General features: G+C 43.7%; 1 protein-coding gene across 9 annotated transcripts in view; it reads right to left on the bottom strand.

Annotated features, from left to right (window-relative positions):
- LOC140272418 (myelin transcription factor 1-like) overlaps window positions 1-18,482 on the bottom strand; it is a 46,019-nt gene that overhangs the window by 12,247 nt on the left and 15,290 nt on the right. For 4 of the 9 annotated variants that reach the window (XM_072367857.1, XM_072367860.1, XM_072367859.1 and 1 more), the window contains exons 13-20: window positions 17,840-18,055; window positions 17,439-17,549; window positions 16,910-17,058; window positions 10,168-10,230; window positions 9,260-9,328; window positions 8,952-9,014; window positions 7,810-7,893; window positions 7,222-7,443 (exon numbers count right to left, since the gene is read on the bottom strand). In XM_072367857.1, the coding sequence (XP_072223958.1) occupies window positions 7,222-7,443; window positions 7,810-7,893; window positions 8,952-9,014; window positions 9,260-9,328; window positions 10,168-10,230; window positions 16,910-17,058; window positions 17,439-17,549; window positions 17,840-18,055 (977 nt within the window). The remainder of the gene's footprint in view (window positions 1-7,221; window positions 7,444-7,809; window positions 7,894-8,951; window positions 9,015-9,259; window positions 9,329-10,167; window positions 10,231-16,909; window positions 17,059-17,438; window positions 17,550-17,839; window positions 18,056-18,482) is intronic. The other 5 variants (XM_072367862.1, XM_072367864.1, XM_072367863.1 and 2 more) reach the window with 3 other exon arrangements.

Genomic DNA, 18,482 nt, shown 5'->3' with positions numbered 1-18,482 from the left:
GCGGTTTCCGGAGTTTGATTCGCGGAGGCGGGGCATGACGTAGGCCTACGCTACACTTTCAGCCAATGGTATGCCTGAAACTGTTGTGACGTCTGCCTGGGCGTATTTTGTAAGGCGACCTGCAAGGAGGTTTGCGTCAAAGGAATTCGACTCCTGCATTCCTCCGTCTCATAAACATTTGTTCAGAGGATAAAAACACCATAACTTGTTAAGATATAAAGGGTAAAGATATAGCATAAACTTAGGATATAAAGACATAAAAAACAACATAACATAACATAACATAACATAACATAACATAACATAACATAACATAACATGATGGTTATGAGTCTCAAAATTCAGATGGATATCTCCCTCCTGAGCTGTCACCTTATCGTGGTGGGGGAGTTTGCGTGCCCCAATGAGTCTGGGAGCTATGTTGCCCGGGGCTTTAAGCCCCTGGTAGGGTCACCGAAGGCAAACAGATCCTAGATGAGGGACCAGACAAAGAACAGCTCAAAAGACTCCTTATGATGAACAAAAAATTTGGACCTCGTGATCCCTTGCCCGGATATGGGACACCGGGGCCTCCCCCCGGAGCCAGGCCCGGGGGTGGGGCCCGGCAGCGGGCGCCTGGTGGCCGGGCCTGTGCCCATGGGGCTCGGTCGGGCATAGCCCGAAATGATGACGTGGGTCCCCCTTCCGACGGGCTCACCACCCGTGGGAGGGGCCAAGGGGGTCGGGTGCGATGTGAGCTGGGTAGCAGCCGAAGGCAGAGGCCTTGGCGGTCTGATCCTCGGCTACTGAAGCTAACTCTTGGGACGTGGAATGTCACCTCTCTGTTGGGGAAGGAGCCGGAGCTGGTGCGCGAGGCTGAGCGGTTCCGGCTAGATATAGTCGGACTCACCTCGACGCACGGCTTGGGCTCTGGAACCAGTCCTCTTGAGAGGGGTTGGACTCTCTTCCACTCTGGAGTTGCCCGTGGTGAGAGGCGCAGAGCAGGTGTGGGCATACTTATTGCCCCCCGGCTGTGTGCCAGTACATTGGGGTTTACCCCAGTGAACGAGAGGGTAGCCTCCCTCTGCCTTCGGGTGGGGGGACGAGTCCTGACTGTTGTTTGTGCCTATGCGCCAAACAGCAGTTCAGAGTACCCACCCTTTTTGGAGTCTCTGGGGGAGGCACTGGAGAATGCTCCTACCGGAGACTCCCTCGTTCTGCTGGGGGACTTCAATGCTCACGTGGGCAATGACAGTGAGACCTGGAGGGGTGTGATTGGGAGGAACGGCCCCCCCGATCTGAACCAGAGTGGTGTTATGTTGTTGGACTTCTGTGCTGGTCATGGACTGTCCATAACGAACACCATGTTCAGACATAAGGGTGTCCATATGTGCACTTGGCACCAGGACACCCTTGGCCGTAGTTCGATGATCGACTTTGTGGTTGTATCATCGGACTTGCGGACGTATGTCCTGGACACTCGGGTGAAGAGAGGGGCGGAGCTGTCAACTGATCACCACCTGGTGGTGAGTTGGCTCCGCTGGTGGGGGAGGATGCCGATCAGACCTGGCAGGCCCAAACGTATTGTGAGGGTCTGCTGGGAGCGTTTGTCAGAATCCCCCGTCAGAAGGAGCTTTAACTCCCACCTCCGGCAGAGCTTCAACCATATCCCGGGGGAGGTGGGGGACATTGAGTCCGAATGGGCCATGTTCCGTGACTCCATTGCCGAGGCAGCTGATCAGAGTTGTGGCCATAAGGTGGTCGGTGCCTGTCGTGGCGGCAACCGTCGAACCTGCTGGTGGACACCAGTGGTGAGGGAAGCCGTCAAGCTGAAGAAGGAGTCCTATCGGGCCTTTTTGGCCAGTGGGACCCTGGAAGCAGCTGATAGGTACCGACAGGCCAGACGGGCCGCGGCTTCGGCGGTTGCTGAGGCAAAAACTCGGGCCTGGGAGGAGTTCGGTGAGACCATGGAGAGCGATTTCCGGACGGCCTCGAAGAGATTCTGGTCCACCATCCGGCGTCTCGGGGGGGGGAAGCGGCTCACAGTCAACACTGTTTACAGTGGGGACGGGGCTTTGCTGACCTAGGGATGTTGTGAGTCGGTGGGGGGAGTACTTCGAGGAACTCCTCAATCCTACCAACACGTGCTCGGAAGAGGCAGACTCGGAGAGCTCGGAGACGGGGCCTCCCATTTCTGGGGCTGAGGTTGCCGAGGTGGTCAAAAAGCTCCTCGGTGGCAAGGCCCCGGGGGTGGATGAGGTCCGTCCTGAGTTTCTCAAGGCTCTGGATGTTGTAGGGCTGTCTTGGCTGACACGCCTCTGCAGCATCGCGTGGACATCGGGGACAGTGCCTCTGGACTGGCAGATTGGGGTGGTGGTCCCCCTCTTTAAAAAGGGGGACCGGAGGGTGTGTTCCAACTATAGGGGTATCACACTCCTCAGCCTCCCTGGTAAGGTCTATTCGGGGGTATTGGAGAGGAGGATCCGTCGGATAATCGAGCCTCAGATTCAGGAGATGCAGTGTGGCTTTCGTCCTGGCCGTGGAACAATGGACCAGCTCTATACCCTCGGCAGGATCCTGGAGGGTGCATGGGAGTTCGCCCAACCAGTCTACATGTGTTCGACCGTGTCCCTCGTGGAGTCCTGTGGGGGGTGCTCCGGGAATATGGAGTGCCGGACCCCTTGATAGGGGCCGTTCGGTCTCTGTATGACCGGTGCCAGAGTTTGGTCCGCATTGCCGGCAGTAAGTCGGATACGTTTCCGGTGAGAGTTGGACTCCGTCAGGGCTGCCCTTTGTCACCGATTCTGTTCCTAACTTTTATGGACAGAATTTCTAGGCGCAGCCAGGGCGTTGAGGGTGTCCGATTTGGCGACCTCAGAATCGGGTCTCTGCTTTTTGCAGATGATGTGGTTCTGTTAGCGTCGTCAGGCCGTGACCTTCAGCTCTCACTGGAGCGATTCGCAGCCGAGTGTGAAGCGGCTGGGATGAGAATCAGCACCTCCAAATCCGAGACTATGGTTCTCAGCCGGAAAAGGGTGGAATGCTCTCTCCGGGTCGGGAATGAGATCCTTCCCCAAGTGGAGGAGTTCAAGTATCTCGGGGTCTTGTTCACGAGTGAGGGACGAATGGAGCGGGAGATTGACAGGCGGATCGGTGCGGCGTCTGCAGTGTTGCGGGCTCTGCACCGACCCGTCGTTGTGAAGAGGGAGCTGAGCCAGAAGGCGAAGCTCTCTACTTACTGGTCAATCTACGTTCCCATCCTCACCTATGGTCACGAGTTGTGGGTAGTGACCGAAAGAACAAGATCGCGAATACAAGCGGCCGAAATGGGTTTCCTCCGCAGGGTGTCTGGGCTCTCCCTTAGAGATAGGGTGAGAAGCTCAGTCATCCGGGAGGGGCTCGGAGTAGAACCGCTGCTCCACCGCATTGAGAGGAGTCAGATGAGGTGGCTCGGGCATCTGGTTAGGATGCCCCCTGGGCGCCTCCCTGGGGAGGTGTTCCGGGCACGTCCCACTGGGAGGAGACCCCGGGGAAGACCCAGGACACGCTGGAGAGACTATGTCTCTCGGCTGGCCTGGGAACGCCTCGGGGTCCCCCCGGAAGAGCTGGAGGAAGTGGCCGGGGACAGAGACGTCTGGGTTTCTCTACTCAAGCTGCTGCCCCCGCGACCCGACCCCCGGATAAGCGGCAGATGATGGATGGATGGATGGATCTGTAAAGTTATGACGTATGAATAACGAACCAACCAATGTTATTTGTGTTATAGTTGTTGTTATCTGTGTTAAACACAGAATACAATAAGAAACAGCTGTAGCATTGGTTAATAGTTGCATTATTTCATATAAATGTCACATGTCATATGCAAGTTGTTGACTTAATTTTGGATTTAACTATTCAGGACTACGGACCACTCGGGGGCAATGTGGCTCCATAAGCTGATTAGTAATTTTCCAAAAATAATAATAGCTTCCGTATCGTTCCACGTACGATCATGAAAAAGGTATTAAAATGCAGCTTGTGATATCACTGAGAACTTGAAAGAACTTGTACAAAGATACAAAGCACATTTAATACAGTTTCAAGATTCAGTAAAAAGTGATTCTAGGTGAGATCCTTTTGAGAGGTCCATGCAGCGGCTGTCTCTGGCTTGAGTCAGAGTCAGGGCAAACTGTCACCATTGTTTACTTTGAACCATATAGGGTCGGAGGGGTCCTTTTCTGGTTTTCCCCAATACTCTCCTGAGAGGGTCCGTTGTTTGTTCAGCTTAGTTAGCACTAAGCTATAAATGCATTTACCTAAATTTATGGCACAGGTCTGTGGAAAGAGGGGCTGAGAAAACTCCCCCAAAATGCTTTTGTGGGCAAAGGTTGTTGTAAATTTCTCTTCTTTGATGTAGAAATCCCCCATCTGGTATTTCCACACTGACCATCCCCACAAAAGAATGTTGCAGTCATTTAAAATCTTAAGTTTGTATTAAATTCCACACTTGAGTTCGCTACACTACCCACCTAAGAAGGTACACGAATTAAGCTGAATCCAGAAGAATAAATAGGATATTTTCAACTGAAACATCCAAAGTGTACGGTCAGTGGCAGGGTAAAAAGATGAGCCTGGACCCACTCAGGGCTGAGACTGGGCTATATGGGAGAGAGAAGCACCACATAACAGCAATGCTCCATGGCTAGTGGATCTGAGAGCTGACCACAGCAACCTTCCAGAACAGGTGATGAGGTGAACTAGTGACCATCACGGTACCAGACATCCAAGAAAGAGTCTCAAGTATGAAGAGCTGGACTGAACTACGCCCTGATGTGATACGCACCTACTGGCTAAAAAAACTAACTGCACTCCTTGAACGTTGAGCAGCATCCATCCAACAACCAGCCAATAACCTGCCTCTGCAAAACATGGAAGCTCCTGTCTGGCATTGTAATGGATAAGATGAGTAGACACAAGCTCAATACATGAGTCTGGCCCAGAGGGGACTGGGAAGTAACACCTGAGGAGACATACAAATCTGTGCATCGCTTGGATTAACTACAAGAAAGCCAGTGACTCAATGCCACACACATGGAAGCCAATTCCAAATGCCAAATGCACAAGTAACATATCTACCAAGCAGATGTTCTGTCCCCTTTGCTGTTCTGCATAGGCCTGAAGAGTGGCAATGGATACTGGATCCAAACTGGAGCAACCATAACCACTCTACAATGATGACATGAAGCTGTATGTCAGTACTGAGCAAGACATCTACTCATTGATACACCTCACAAGGATATACAGCAAGGAAATCAGATGTAATTTGGAATTAGATAAAGGCAGCCAAATTATACAAACAGAGGCAAGGTGATCCCAACTGAACTACCAGAAGGCACTGTAGCAAATATGGAGGGCAGTTTCAGATACCTTGGATCCCACAGGCAAATGGCAACCATGAGGAGGCCACGAGGAGGTCAGACACAGCCAAGTATCTACAAAGAGTAAGGTAGGTCCTGAAGAGTCAGCTGAATAGTAAGAACAAAGTCTGAGCCATCAACACCTATGCCCTGCCAGTTATCAGATACCTTGCTGGTATAATAACCTGGCCAAAGGCAAAGATGGAAGCCACTGATATCGAGACAAGAAAGCTCCTTACAATGCATGAAGGGTTCACCCTAAGTCCAGCACTCTGAGATTGTACACTAAGCAGAAGGAGGGAGGTCGGCAGCTTGTGAGTGTCAGAGCCACTATTCAGGATGAAACAACAAAAAATAGAATCCAAGAATACACCTGGAAGATGGCCCACAGTGATGAACTGCTCCTCTGTAAGGTATGTACCACTGACAGATTGAAGAAGTGGCTGATATAGAAAAGTCCCATCAGTGGCTAGAAAAGGCTGGTTTGAGAGACAGTACAGAGGCACTAATCATGGCAGCTCAAGAACAGGCCCTGAGCATAAGAGCAAGAAAGGCAGGGGTCTACCACACCAGACAGGACTTTAGGTGTAGGATGTGCAAAGAGGCCTCTGAGACAGTCCAGCGCATAATAGCGGGGTGCACGTCGCAGGCAGGCACGGCATACATGGAACGCCATAACCATAGTGTATGGGAACATCTGTGCTGAGTATGGGTTGGAAGTCCCAAAGTGGAAGTAGGAAATACCTCCAAAGGTGGTGGAGAATCACAGTCCTGTAGGACTTCCTGACCCAGACTGATAAACTGGTGATGGCTAACCAACCGGACGGAAGAAGGCACTTGTGACTGATGAAGCAATTCCAAGTGACAGCAACATCAACAAGAAGGAACACCTTGGAGAACCTTGAAAAATACCAAGGACTGAAGGAGGAAGTTGAAAAGATGTGGGAATTAAAGGAAACAGTGGTATCCGTGGTAACTGGAGTACTTGGGGCTGTGACCCTCGGTGGTTCCAACAGATCCCAAGAACAACATCAGAGATCTCTGTCCAAAAGAGCACAGCTAAGATACTGCTTAGAAACCTCAAGCTCCCAGGACTTGAGCTTGAAAGATGGGGTACCGCCTACAAAGATGGGCAAGTGTTTTATATATATATATTTAGAACATGAATGTGTAAATATATAAATATACAGAACATGAATGATTTGTAAGCCACTGCCAATGCCATTCATCCTAACTAACATTATTTTCCACCTTACATTCTGAGCATGGCTTCTATTCTGTCCTGCAGACAAAACTGGATACTAAGTTGTATTATCATAAAATGTTTAATTTGAAATATTTTTCAAGTATGGTCCTTGCAAGCATCAGTTGGAACAGATGCGTTTTAACTATTTTTTTGTGAGCATTTAGTGAGCACCATCTTAGAACCTTTATCATTTCTGATGATGCTGTTGTTCAGTGAGGCTGTATTTTGACACAGAAAGTCAAATGCTGCAGTAACCAATACGATCAGAGTGCTGACAGCCTTACTGTGCCAGACACATTGAATAATAAACCACTATATGTTTGCCACTGTAGTTTTCCTCATCCTCAGGGCCAAAATGTTCTGGGGCAAATTACGGAATCCCACATTTTCTCCAATATATTTGTCAGCGAGCAATTATAGAAAAAGAATAGTGCTATATAGTAATATATAGAGGGCATAGTGCTGTATTAGTTTTGGACCAGTATTCACTATTGAGGAATAATTTGCATGTGGTCCTTTTTCTTGTTTTCACATTTTCAGCACTTTAGATTAAACTGTACACAAAGCTTGAGAGAACATTGTTTATTATGTTCAGGATACCTGCGGTGTGTCAGGAAACTCCCGTTTGCATGACCAGAGCCATCACAGCCTGGCGTTGGGCATGTTGGACCTTCGGTTTTGAAGGCCTTCCAGGAGAAAGGAGTGCCATTAAGAAGACCCTCCCTCTGCCGGCGTGCTGCCAGTGGACAGCCATAAGCACTGCGGTGAGTGGCGTACTTCCCACTGATATGGCCAAGGCTGTCACAGCCAGGAACAGGACACCTGGAGAAAAGTAGAAAACAGTCTGTCTGGTTGGATTAAAGTCTCACTGGGGATGGAGAAGACAAGAGGCAAACACAAGATGGGTACAAAGAGGATCAATTGTCCTCAGGGAGGTGTCTTGTTTCAGACCCTCTGATCTAGACTTTGTACAGAAAATGTAGGCTTACAACAACTTACCTGTAATGTGCAAATCAATTTAGTTTCCACAGGTGGTGTAAAACAAGGTCAGGAAGACACCATTGACAACATGATTTATTCTCTTCTGATTATCAACATCCACTTTAAGAAAATTGAGTTAATCTGTACCCATTTAACATTATACATGGATTCTTGTCTGATGAGAGCAAATGAGTGACAGTTGCTCACTTCAATAGCTCAGAGTCTTCCTTGTCATCCTTGGTAGGTGTTGATTTGACTCCACCTTTCTTGGCTCGCGGGCATCCAGACAAACTGGTAGAGGAACACAGATGAGAAATCAACACTTCTTTAGGGAAAGCTGTGAAATAGTATTCCTACAATAGTCCTTCATTGTGTGATTCAAAATGACATTAAATCAAAATAAAACTACTTCTGGATTAGGGCTGTAGCGATACACTAATTTCACGATACGATACAATACGCTGCATTCAACCAACGATTCGATAAAATTTTATACGATTCCATTCAATACGATTTAATACACATAATTTTCTGAAAGATTTTAAAGGGACAGCGTTGCTGATTGGACTGGTGGTCCGTCCTTTGAACTGAAAGGACAACACCGCCAGACAAACGGAAACTAACAAACACGTCACAACCGTGTCTTCAACGTACGCAGACTCATGTTTATGTTGTGAATATTACATCATCAACCTGCTTGTTTTACTTGCTAAATACTCAAAAATTTAAAAAGATGGTTTGTGATTATATAATTATATAATTATAAAGATCATTTGGATTTGGAGCTCAAACAATACATTACAACAATCCTACATTCTATAAACAGAAAAGCCATCAAATCCACTGAGCTATGCACTTTATATAACATTTTTATCACTAATTTATCACTGTTTTGTACAATGTGACCCCCCGGTGTTGTTTTGTATTATGTTAATGTTCCGTGTTTTCACTAATTGTAACGTCTGACTTTTCAATAAAGTTTGCTAAAAAAAATAAAAAATAAATTGATACTTGCGGCTGAAAAGTTGATACTTTATCAGGAAACAAAATATCGATATATATCGCGGTATCAGTAAAATTGCTCAGCCCTGTTCTGGAGTATTCAGTTATTGGCTTCACAGTACATCTTAAAGCTCATAGTGTTGCCTGAGACATCAATAACTTTGAATTTGTCTTTGACACTTTTATTGTGTCATTGTCCATAGATTGAGATCAGTTGTTGGTTTATATGATTTACTTATCTTTAGCATTAGCATTAGCATTAGCATACCAAAACAACAAAACAATAAGGAAAATGAGTCCAGGACCATATCCATGATTAAACATGTGGTTCAGAAAAGAGCTCCTACCTTCTGTGTGAAGCATAGTTTCCAGTGATGTGTCCTGATCCGTCACAGCCTGGAGTCGGACACCTGAGACACACACAGACAGTCTTTCAGCTCAAAGTCTGACATAAGGAAACTGCAGCATCCTCAGTAAATACTTTGGGATTCTTGTTTTTTTGTTTACAACTGGACATCAGTTTGGATTGATTTGGAGCATTCTATATTCATATTTGACAGTGTTATTATATCAAGGGGAGAGCATGGACAGAGCTGGCGCTGCAGAGCATTCAGTGAACATGTCGAAGATGAGAGTCAGGAGAAAACACACATACTTCAGTTCAGCTGTATGGGCAGCCATGAGGGTCCGAAGTGATTTATCAGCAAGAGGACAGCCTGACAGACTGGAAGATTAGAAAGAGAATGTCAGAGAAGTATATTGACAACAGACTGTCCGTGAACAGTTGAAGGAGTGAGCCAGAAACTGAACCAAACTAAAGAGCCAGGACAGGATTAAGTTGCACAGACAGGGAGGAAAAGAGTTAATGTAAAGTGTTATCTGTGGAGTAAGGGAAAAAACTATTAACAAAGAAAATGCACATGAAATGTCATTTGAGTAATTCAGATTAGATTATGGTAGCAATTAAGTAATCTGTTGGATTACTGTTCGCTTTTGCTCTGAAAGGCCTCTTCAGTTCGAAGAACAGGTCAGACAGAAGATACAGAAAGTTTAGAGTTCCCTGTCCAGGTGGCATGAGGTGCTGCAGTGTCTGAGCTGGTCTGTGTGTTGGTAACTGCGACTGCAAAGGTACTTTTTTTTACTGTACTGTCACACCTACAGTCATATGAGTAATCTGAAAATATTTCTGACACTAACAGATCAACTAAAAGATAGTGGCAGTAGACACACTTTACGTTAACATTCTATTAACCTATGGTGACCCGAGGAGCCTTCGACACAGTGGTGGCTCTCATAGCATGGAACTTCAGTCATTTATGTAGCGATTCTAATATTTCTAGTGTTATGAGGTCAGTTTCTAGGAAAGATTGTCCTACTGCTTAGAATCTATATGTCATATAGATCCTTGTCAGCAAAAAAGGCTTCAGATGGTCTCTAAACATTGAGACAGGGCAGAGACGACGGTCTCTCTCACTACTACGATGAACATTATTATTCTTAATAATAATAATTTTCTTTTCTAAGACACTAAGCCTGCTGCATTGGACACACCCTGGGTCTTACCTTCGATGTGATGCATAATTGCCAGTGATGTGCCCACTTCCATCACAGCCTGGGGTGGGACATCTGAGACAAAGAATATACCCACAGATTAGTCTGGTGCCATAACTTTTATTCACTTTTACAAATAAATCTATTAGAGATACTGAGAAGATTTGGCAATTGAGATTTATCAGTTACCCGGTCAGGACAGGGCAGTTGATAATAAACCACCGGAAAATCCTAAACTGGTTGTAAGCACACCAATCCCACATCAACTCAAAAAAGGTCTCATTAAAAACTTTTTATGTCTCCTTTCCTGGCTCATACCAACTCTGAGCCGCCACTCCTGCCAAAGCAACCTGACCTCAGAGGTTCATTCTATAGACCCAGTGTGTGGTTAGTATCAGGCCATGTCCCTGTCATCTCACAGACAATGTTGCTGAGCAATAGACCTGAAGCATAAATATACATGAGGAAATACATCCAGGATCTTTTATCAGTAGTTAAATATGTCCCTCTGCATCTCTGAACAACCAGTTTCCAAAATAAATCCTGGAAAGACGCAACTGGAAAAAGCTCATGGAAGGAGGCTCCCGTGGAGCCACGGTGAATAAATGATTCGTCAAAGGGCAGCTCTATTGTATCAGAACTCCGCTCCTTGGCTCTACTCCAGGTGATGTGAAGTTGCTCACTTCTGTAAATCATGTCACTATCGTTGATACATACATAAATCTGAAATATTCTACTTAATTCACAGTGAACTGTTAAGGCAAAGTAGAAAAATCACTGGCGGTGTCCAAGCACAGAATGTTATTGTATGCAGGTGATTCTGGTTCATTTGGGTTTGTTCTGGGCCTTTTCTATCTCACACTTCTACTCTTTTGCACTGTTTTTCTCTTCTGTCTCCATTCCCCAACTTCCATCTTAGTACGTTATATTAATGTTAACATACACGGCACATTGAGCGTGCACATAGTAGCAAACGGCGCACACACTCATAAACATAAGTGCACACACAAACGGTCAACATAGAGGTAGCTGACACACACACACACATGCTTGCACACACAACACTCAATCACACGTGTACGCACGCATATGTGCACACGGACGCACACTTTTTTTAGCAAGTATCCAGCACTCTCGACTTAGTCTGAACATGTCCACGCTAAGGTTTATTTCATGGAATGTGCATGGAGCTGGGTCCAGGGAGAAGAGATTAAAAATCTCCAATAAATTGAAGGATTTACAGGCAGACATTGTTTTATTACAGGAGATTCATTTATCAAAGACTGCAGCTGATGTTCTCACCACAGCACAGTTTCCTCATGTGTGCTCAGCCTGTTACAACTCCAGACAAAGAGGTGTAGCCATTCTGATAGGTAGAAGAGTAAATTTCACCGTAAACAACACAGTTATAGATCCAGAAGGTAGATTTCTAATAGTTAATTTATCTATCCAAAATATGAATTTATGCATTGCAATTATATATGGTCCAAATGTTGATGACCCCTCATTTTTTCACTCCTTACTTCACTCTCTGATCACTCAGATAACACACTCATCATAGGAGGGGACTTTAACATGGTTTCTGACTCAGGAGTAGACAGACTCAGTACTTCAGGAAGTCAGCGGAACTAGCAGTCCACAAATACTGTTAAACAGTATATGAATGATTTTAGTCTTTGTGATGCTTGGCGCTCCCACCTCCCCACTCTTAGAGAATACACCTTCTTCTCACCGGTACAACACTCATATTCAAGAATGGATTATTTCTTAGTCAGCAGTTCCTTGATTAGTGATATTTCAGACACCAAAATCCACCCCATCACTATCAGTGATCACGCTCCAGTTTCTATCACACTGAAGAATAACAGAGAATAACCAGCTAGGAATTGGAGATTTGATACTGTTCAGCAGCTGTGTGGTTACCCATCCGGGACTGGTTCATCACCCAATGCCTGTCAGGGATTGGCCCATTCCATTTCAGGTCCTCTACAGCTGCACCTTCCAGCGTTTGGTAAATACTGTTCTGTCTAGTATTACAAGATGTAATGCATACTTGGATGACCTCATCATATATAGTACCACCTGGGAAGAACACATAGCAGTATTAATAGAAGCATTCACACGGCTTAGCCATGTACGATTTTGGAAAAGCAACTGTCACATATTTGGGAGGACAGGTAGGTCAGGGCCAACTACGATCCTAATCAGTGTTCATTTTTTAAAAGTTGTAAACTTTCTTGTTTAGTTTGTGTTTATGTATTATAATTTATAGTTTAAACTTATGAACTAGTTTATAGTTTAAACTTCCTTCTGCCAGGATGGAAGACTGTATAGACTCCATATCTCCAATCCATATCTATCTAATTTCACAGGCCTGGAAGTCTCTTGTCCTGCCTGGTTGTGAAGTAATTCATATTATATTGGGTTGGTAATAGAAAAGGATAGCAAATTATGCCATTTTTCTGATTTGCACCACAGAGGACTGTACTCTCACAGTACAACTCAGAGCCCCATCATGTCCAGAAATACTCTAATTACTCTGCAGATGTCGGGTGTTTCAATGATGGACAAGAGGCTGAGTGCAGGGAACATTTTGGTTTGTGGCAACATGTAACAGAACCGACCTACCTTTGAGGTCACACTCTGGACCTGGTCATATCTAAAGGTGTTGGTATTTCTTCTGTTGTGCTTATTGATTTTGCCTTGTCTGACCATTTCTGTATTTTATTTGATTTATTGATCACAAACAACCAGCTCCTCAGTTAAGAAGAGGTACATTAATGAGAAAACAAGTGCTCAGTTTAGGGAGGCCATAGCTATGTCACCAACAAAGAGCGCACAGTCGGTTGACGGACTGCTGGATCATTTCAACTTAAGAATTTTGAATGTAATGGAAGCTGTTGCACCGATAAGAATCAAGAGCACCTTGAGCAAACAGAAAACACCATGGAGAAACACCACAACGGTCAAAAACCGGAAAAGAGAATGGAGGAAAGCTGAACGTAAGTGGAGGAAAACAAAGCTTTAGATTCACTATAAGCTGTACAAACAAAGTCTGCATAATTATAACAATGTGCTGTGCAAGGCCAGAGAGCTGCATTTATCTGAAATGATTAATAAGAATGCCAACAATTCTCGTAACTCTGTTCGCTATGGTTGAAAAACTCACAAATCCTCCTAAACAGTCAAACTCAGACCTCCTCTCCACTGAGAAATGCAACGAATTTGCCAAATTTTTTAGCCAAAAAAATCAAGACAATTAGACAAAACATTTACGCCACACAGACCAACAAGAAAACTAATCTGTGTCTAAAACCTAGAACTAACTCTGACGTTATGTCACAATTTAATATTGTTGATTTAAAAATCCTGAAGGAAACAGTTCGGCATCTGAAATCAACAACTTGCACTCTGGACATAAAACCATCTGACTTTTTAAAAACTGTTTTTACCTCATTAGAAAGTGATCTCCTACAAATAGTTAACAGCTCACTGGCATCAGGCATTTTCCCAAGTCACTAAAGACAGCTGCCATTAAGCTACTCCTAAAGAAGAGAACTCTAGACGCCTCTGTGATGAACAACTACAGACCTGTCTCTAACCTCTCTTTTATATCCAAGATTATTGAGAAAGTTGTATTTAACCAGCTCAACGACTTTCTGAATGAAAGTGGAAGTCTCTAAAACTTTCAATCAGGCTTCTGACGTCATCACAGCACTGAAACAGCTCTGGTTAAAGTGTTAAACAACATCAGGTTGAATACTGATTCTGGTTTTGTTTCAGTCCTGGTTCTGTTGGATCTCAGCGCTGCGTTTGATACTGTAGATCACAGAATCCTGTTGCACAGGCTGAAAAACTGGATTAGACTTTCTGGAGCAGTCCTTAACTGGTTCAGGTCCTATTTAGAAGGCTGGAGTTATTTTGTTGCAATTGGCAGCTATGAATCTGAGCGAGTGGTCATGACTTGTGGAGTCCCCCAGGGGTCAGTTCTTGGACCTCTTCTGTTCCACTTGCATATGCTCCCTTTGGGTCAGATATGACAGAACCTTAACATCAATTATCACAGTTATGCAGACGATACACAACTTTATGTGTCTGTCACCAGACGACTGCAGCCCAGCAGATGTACTGTGTCAGTGTCTGGAGGAAATAAACTCCTGGATGAGAGAGATTTTTTTACAATTAAATTAAGACAAAACTGAGATCATTCTATTTGGTAGCAAAGAGAAGAGGGTCAGCATTGGTAAATATCTTGAGACTCGGGCCCTTAAAATCACTGACCAAGTTCGTAAACTTGGAGTGTTGATAGACTCAGATCTGACTTTCTGCAGCCACATCAAAGCTGTCACCAAGGCAGCTTTTTACCAACTCAGAAACATCAACAGAATTAAAGGTTTTCTCTCCCAAAAAGACCAGGAGAAACTCATCCATGCATCCATCTCCAGTAGACTTCATTACTGTAATGGACTTTTAACTGAACTTCCCAAAAAGAGCATTAAACATCTGCAGCTCTTCCAGAATGCTGCTGCTGGATTTTTAACCAGGACTAAGAGATCTGAACTCATCACACCAGTTTTAAAATCTTTACACTGGCTTCCAGTCAGTACAGAATAGATTTTAAAAGCCTGCTGATGGTTTACAGATCCCAGAACGGTTTAGGCCCAAAATATATCTGTGATATGTTCAGGGAATATAAACCCAGCAGAGCTCTTAGATCCAAGGACTCAGGTCAGCTGGTCCAGTCCAGAGTCCAGACTAAACATGGAGAAGCAGCATTTAGCTGTTATGCTGCAAACAAGTGGAACAAACTGCCAGAGGAGATTAAACTGTAGACATTTTTAAATCCAGGTTAAAAACATTTCTTTTCTCATGCGTCTATGCATGAAATCTGCACGGTATCTTTTAACTTATCAAGACTGTTGCTTGTTTTTATTAATTTTAATTCTTTCTATTTATATTATTTTACATATTTTTTAATGCTTTTTCCGCTCCCTGCTGCAATGCTTTTATTTTATGTAAAGCACTTTGAATTGTTGTAAGCGAGTGTGGTTTGTAGGGGTGCACATGTAAATGCTTCTGCGAAACAGCATTGAGAATGCTCATGAATGGGGTTAGTTGACCATGCTAAAAATAGCTGTAAACAGTGAAAATTTAGCAGAAGTCAAGTGAGTAATAGTTAAAATGGCTGCTGTGTAATATGTAGCAGAATGGAAGAGAGATGTCCTCACAGTGATAGGAATGTGTGTAAGCAGCCGCGGCTTAAGAGCTCACTCTCAGGAGAAAGAACAGAAATGGCTGAATGGATACTATGACCTCCTGTGAGAAAAATATAAGAGCGAGGAAAATAATTTGAAGACCGTGGCACCAGAAGGGTTAGAGGTTAGTTTTTATTTCAATGGAATGAAAGATTTTTAAACAACAGCAAGTTGAACACACTTGAAGCTGTCTGCTGTGTCAGACCAAACTTTCCATTGGAGTTAGTGAGAGAATTTTAAAGGTTTCTCACGCTTCAAGGCTCATAGCTGAAATTCTGTAAATGTGAGCTCTTTAGTAGTTACATTGGCTGAAAGAGGACACATTTTCCTGCATTTTAAGGTATAATTTGTTTCTGTAAGTTAAACTGTAGGAAAGTTAGAGGAATTTCTTTGAATATCAGAAAAAGCTGAAAATGATCAGTGTGCCACTGCTGGCTGCTCATTCATAAAAATCAAGAAGGAGCAAAATTTTCATGTTTTTGAAACTGCCATACTTCAAAATTGGCTTAATATTTGAAAAAGCTGAATCATTTGGTAATAGCTGAATGTCTTGTGATCCATTTAAAGTTTGAATGGTGTCTCTAGCTGAAGGTATACAGAAGTATTTAGGCTGGAAAGAGGAGGAAGAGTTGAAAGCATTTCCCATTCATTTGAGTGACGGGAAAATTTGAGTCAAATATTTAAAAAAGTGAGAAATACCAAAAGATGTAGCAGAAATCTCCTGAACGAGCTGAACGTTTTGAGACCAAAATTGTTTAAATCTGTGAAAGTATGCAGGAGTAGTTAAAGGACAAAAATCATACGGAAGAACTAAGATGATGGAATAATAAAGAGAAACAGGAAAACAATCATGAGAATTCTTAACGGCATTCTCACAATGAGTGAGTCCAGCCACTCACCAGGGTCACTTCCACACACATGAAACTATATCTAGCTGGTACCGCTCTGTCTCACACGCCAGCTCAAATTCCTTCCTCACCAGTGAGGTGACGCTCCAGGTCCCCAGAGCCAGTTTGCATAACTAATAATCGGTTATCCAGGTTTGGCTCTTTGAGGTCTTTGAGGTTTTCAAAAATGCTTATGTATTCATTAGCCATCGATACTATATGTGTGTCATGTACACAAACTGCCAAACTCTTTTAAACTTCATGGAACAAGGAAGTGTGTCAGTGTGTGCTGTTGTACAGACACACACAAGTGATTCTCTGAACAATCAGCAGCGTTTCCTCAGCTGAGGTGTTACCGAAAGAAGTATTGGTTAAAATCAGTTGCATTGTACTAAATACAACCAGAAAAAAACACCAAGCCATACAATAATTTACCTTAACATGAAATGGTAAAGCTACTACTTTTAATTTAATTTGATTTAACTTAATCTGCAGCCTAACTGCAAAATGCAACTTAACAATGGTTCTTAAATGCAAGTTACAATAAAATGAAAAATGGAAAAGTGATTCCTTAAGTTTTCAGAGGAGGTTTTGAATAAATGTAAAACTCACACAAGAACTTCTTTTTTGCTGTCTTTGGGTTGAAACTTGACCTTAAAGCTGGTGGTAGTGACTTCACCAGGGTACTTCCTGTCCTCCAGGTTATCTTGGTCCTCATCCTCACCTTCAGATGAGGTATATGAAGGAGCTGTATACTCCATCTGAAGAAATGTAAAACATAGGTCACATAGCAGTTACACATAAGAAGGAATTTGTTCATTCAATCAGTGTGAGATACTTAAATGTTCTCACTTTCCATGATAGTTCTTAACTATTTTACTTCATATTAGCATTTTGACAGTTTCTTTTATTTAATCTATTGTGGCATTCATTCATCCTATTGCATTTTTATTTTCATTTAGTTGTCAGGTTGGGCTGCATGGTAATAAAGAGCTTGGCACTATCACCCCACAAAAAGAAAGTTCCCATTTGGAATCAGGGCTGGGACCTTTTTCTGTTGTTTTTTCTTTGTCCACATTGTATTATTCTGGGCATTCTGGCTTCGTATGCAAGTTAGGTTAACTGGTTATTCTAAACTGACCACAGGTATGGGTGTCTCTGTGTTGGGCCTGTGATGGACTGGTGACTTGTCCAGGTTGTACCCTGGCTCTTGCCTGATGACAGCTGGGATAGGTTCCAGCCCCCTGTGACCCTGGGGTGGATGGAATAAAAGTGGAAATTCTTCTCAGTGAATTCACAAGTATGATTTGTTTTGCCTCTTGCAAGGTACATTTCTGTAGCTGAAAATAAAGATACATTTTTGTCACTAGGGGTGCAGAATTGTTATGAAAAGCATATGTATGTTTTTGGGTCCATGATTTCTTCTTGTGTACCTTCAGGTACATGACACAGTGTATGATCCAGCAATGTTAAATTCTCTCCCTATATCCTAAAGTCTTTTCTTATAGTGATGTGAGATGTGGCACTGGGTGTGTTCAGTACCTCCTCGTGGTCTTCGTCCTTGACATCACTTGGTTTGGTGAAGTCTAGAGGCTCCTCCCAATCTGGTTGAGTGTGGCCCTGAGACAATGTGGCTCCAACATGTTGAGATGAGGAGGACGAAGACGATGAAGGTTCTGGAGACTGCATGCCCTCCCTCTTCGTCTTCTTCATGCTGAGGTCTAAGGTACCGTTCTCATCCACCTCAATATCTGACTCCTGAAGGGTCATAAGACAGAGTGTAACTGAAGTGTGGCTGTAATGTGGTAAAGCGGTTGAACACCATCCGAAATCCATGGATCAACACCCAGTTTCCCCAGTCCACATGAGTGTTTTCTTGCAACATAAGGAACTCTGGATAAAAGGGTTTTCTACAACACCTGGTAAAAAGTAAAACAGCTGAACATAGCTGGTTTAATAAAACAGGCCTAATAATTTAAAAAAAATTTTTTTATATTATTATTTTTTTTAGTATTTTTTTGCATTATTATTTTTAGATGAAGTAGAGGAAAAAATTATGGAAGCGTAAATGAAAAGATTACCCTTAGTACTTAGTTTCAGCTGCCCTGTCATTTCTGAAGGCTTGAATTCTTTGAGGCTTTCACTAATAAAAGCAATTCTTGATCAGTCAGTTTCCAGTTTTCTC

This window comes from Leuresthes tenuis, unplaced genomic scaffold (genome assembly GCF_036924035.1).
Source record: "Leuresthes tenuis unplaced genomic scaffold, fLeuTen1.0.hap1 SCAF_16, whole genome shotgun sequence".
Classification (NCBI taxonomy): Eukaryota; Metazoa; Chordata; class Actinopteri; order Atheriniformes; family Atherinopsidae; genus Leuresthes; species Leuresthes tenuis.
The sequence above is the reverse complement of the archived record's forward strand: the minus strand, read 5'-3'. Positions and strand labels throughout refer to the sequence as shown.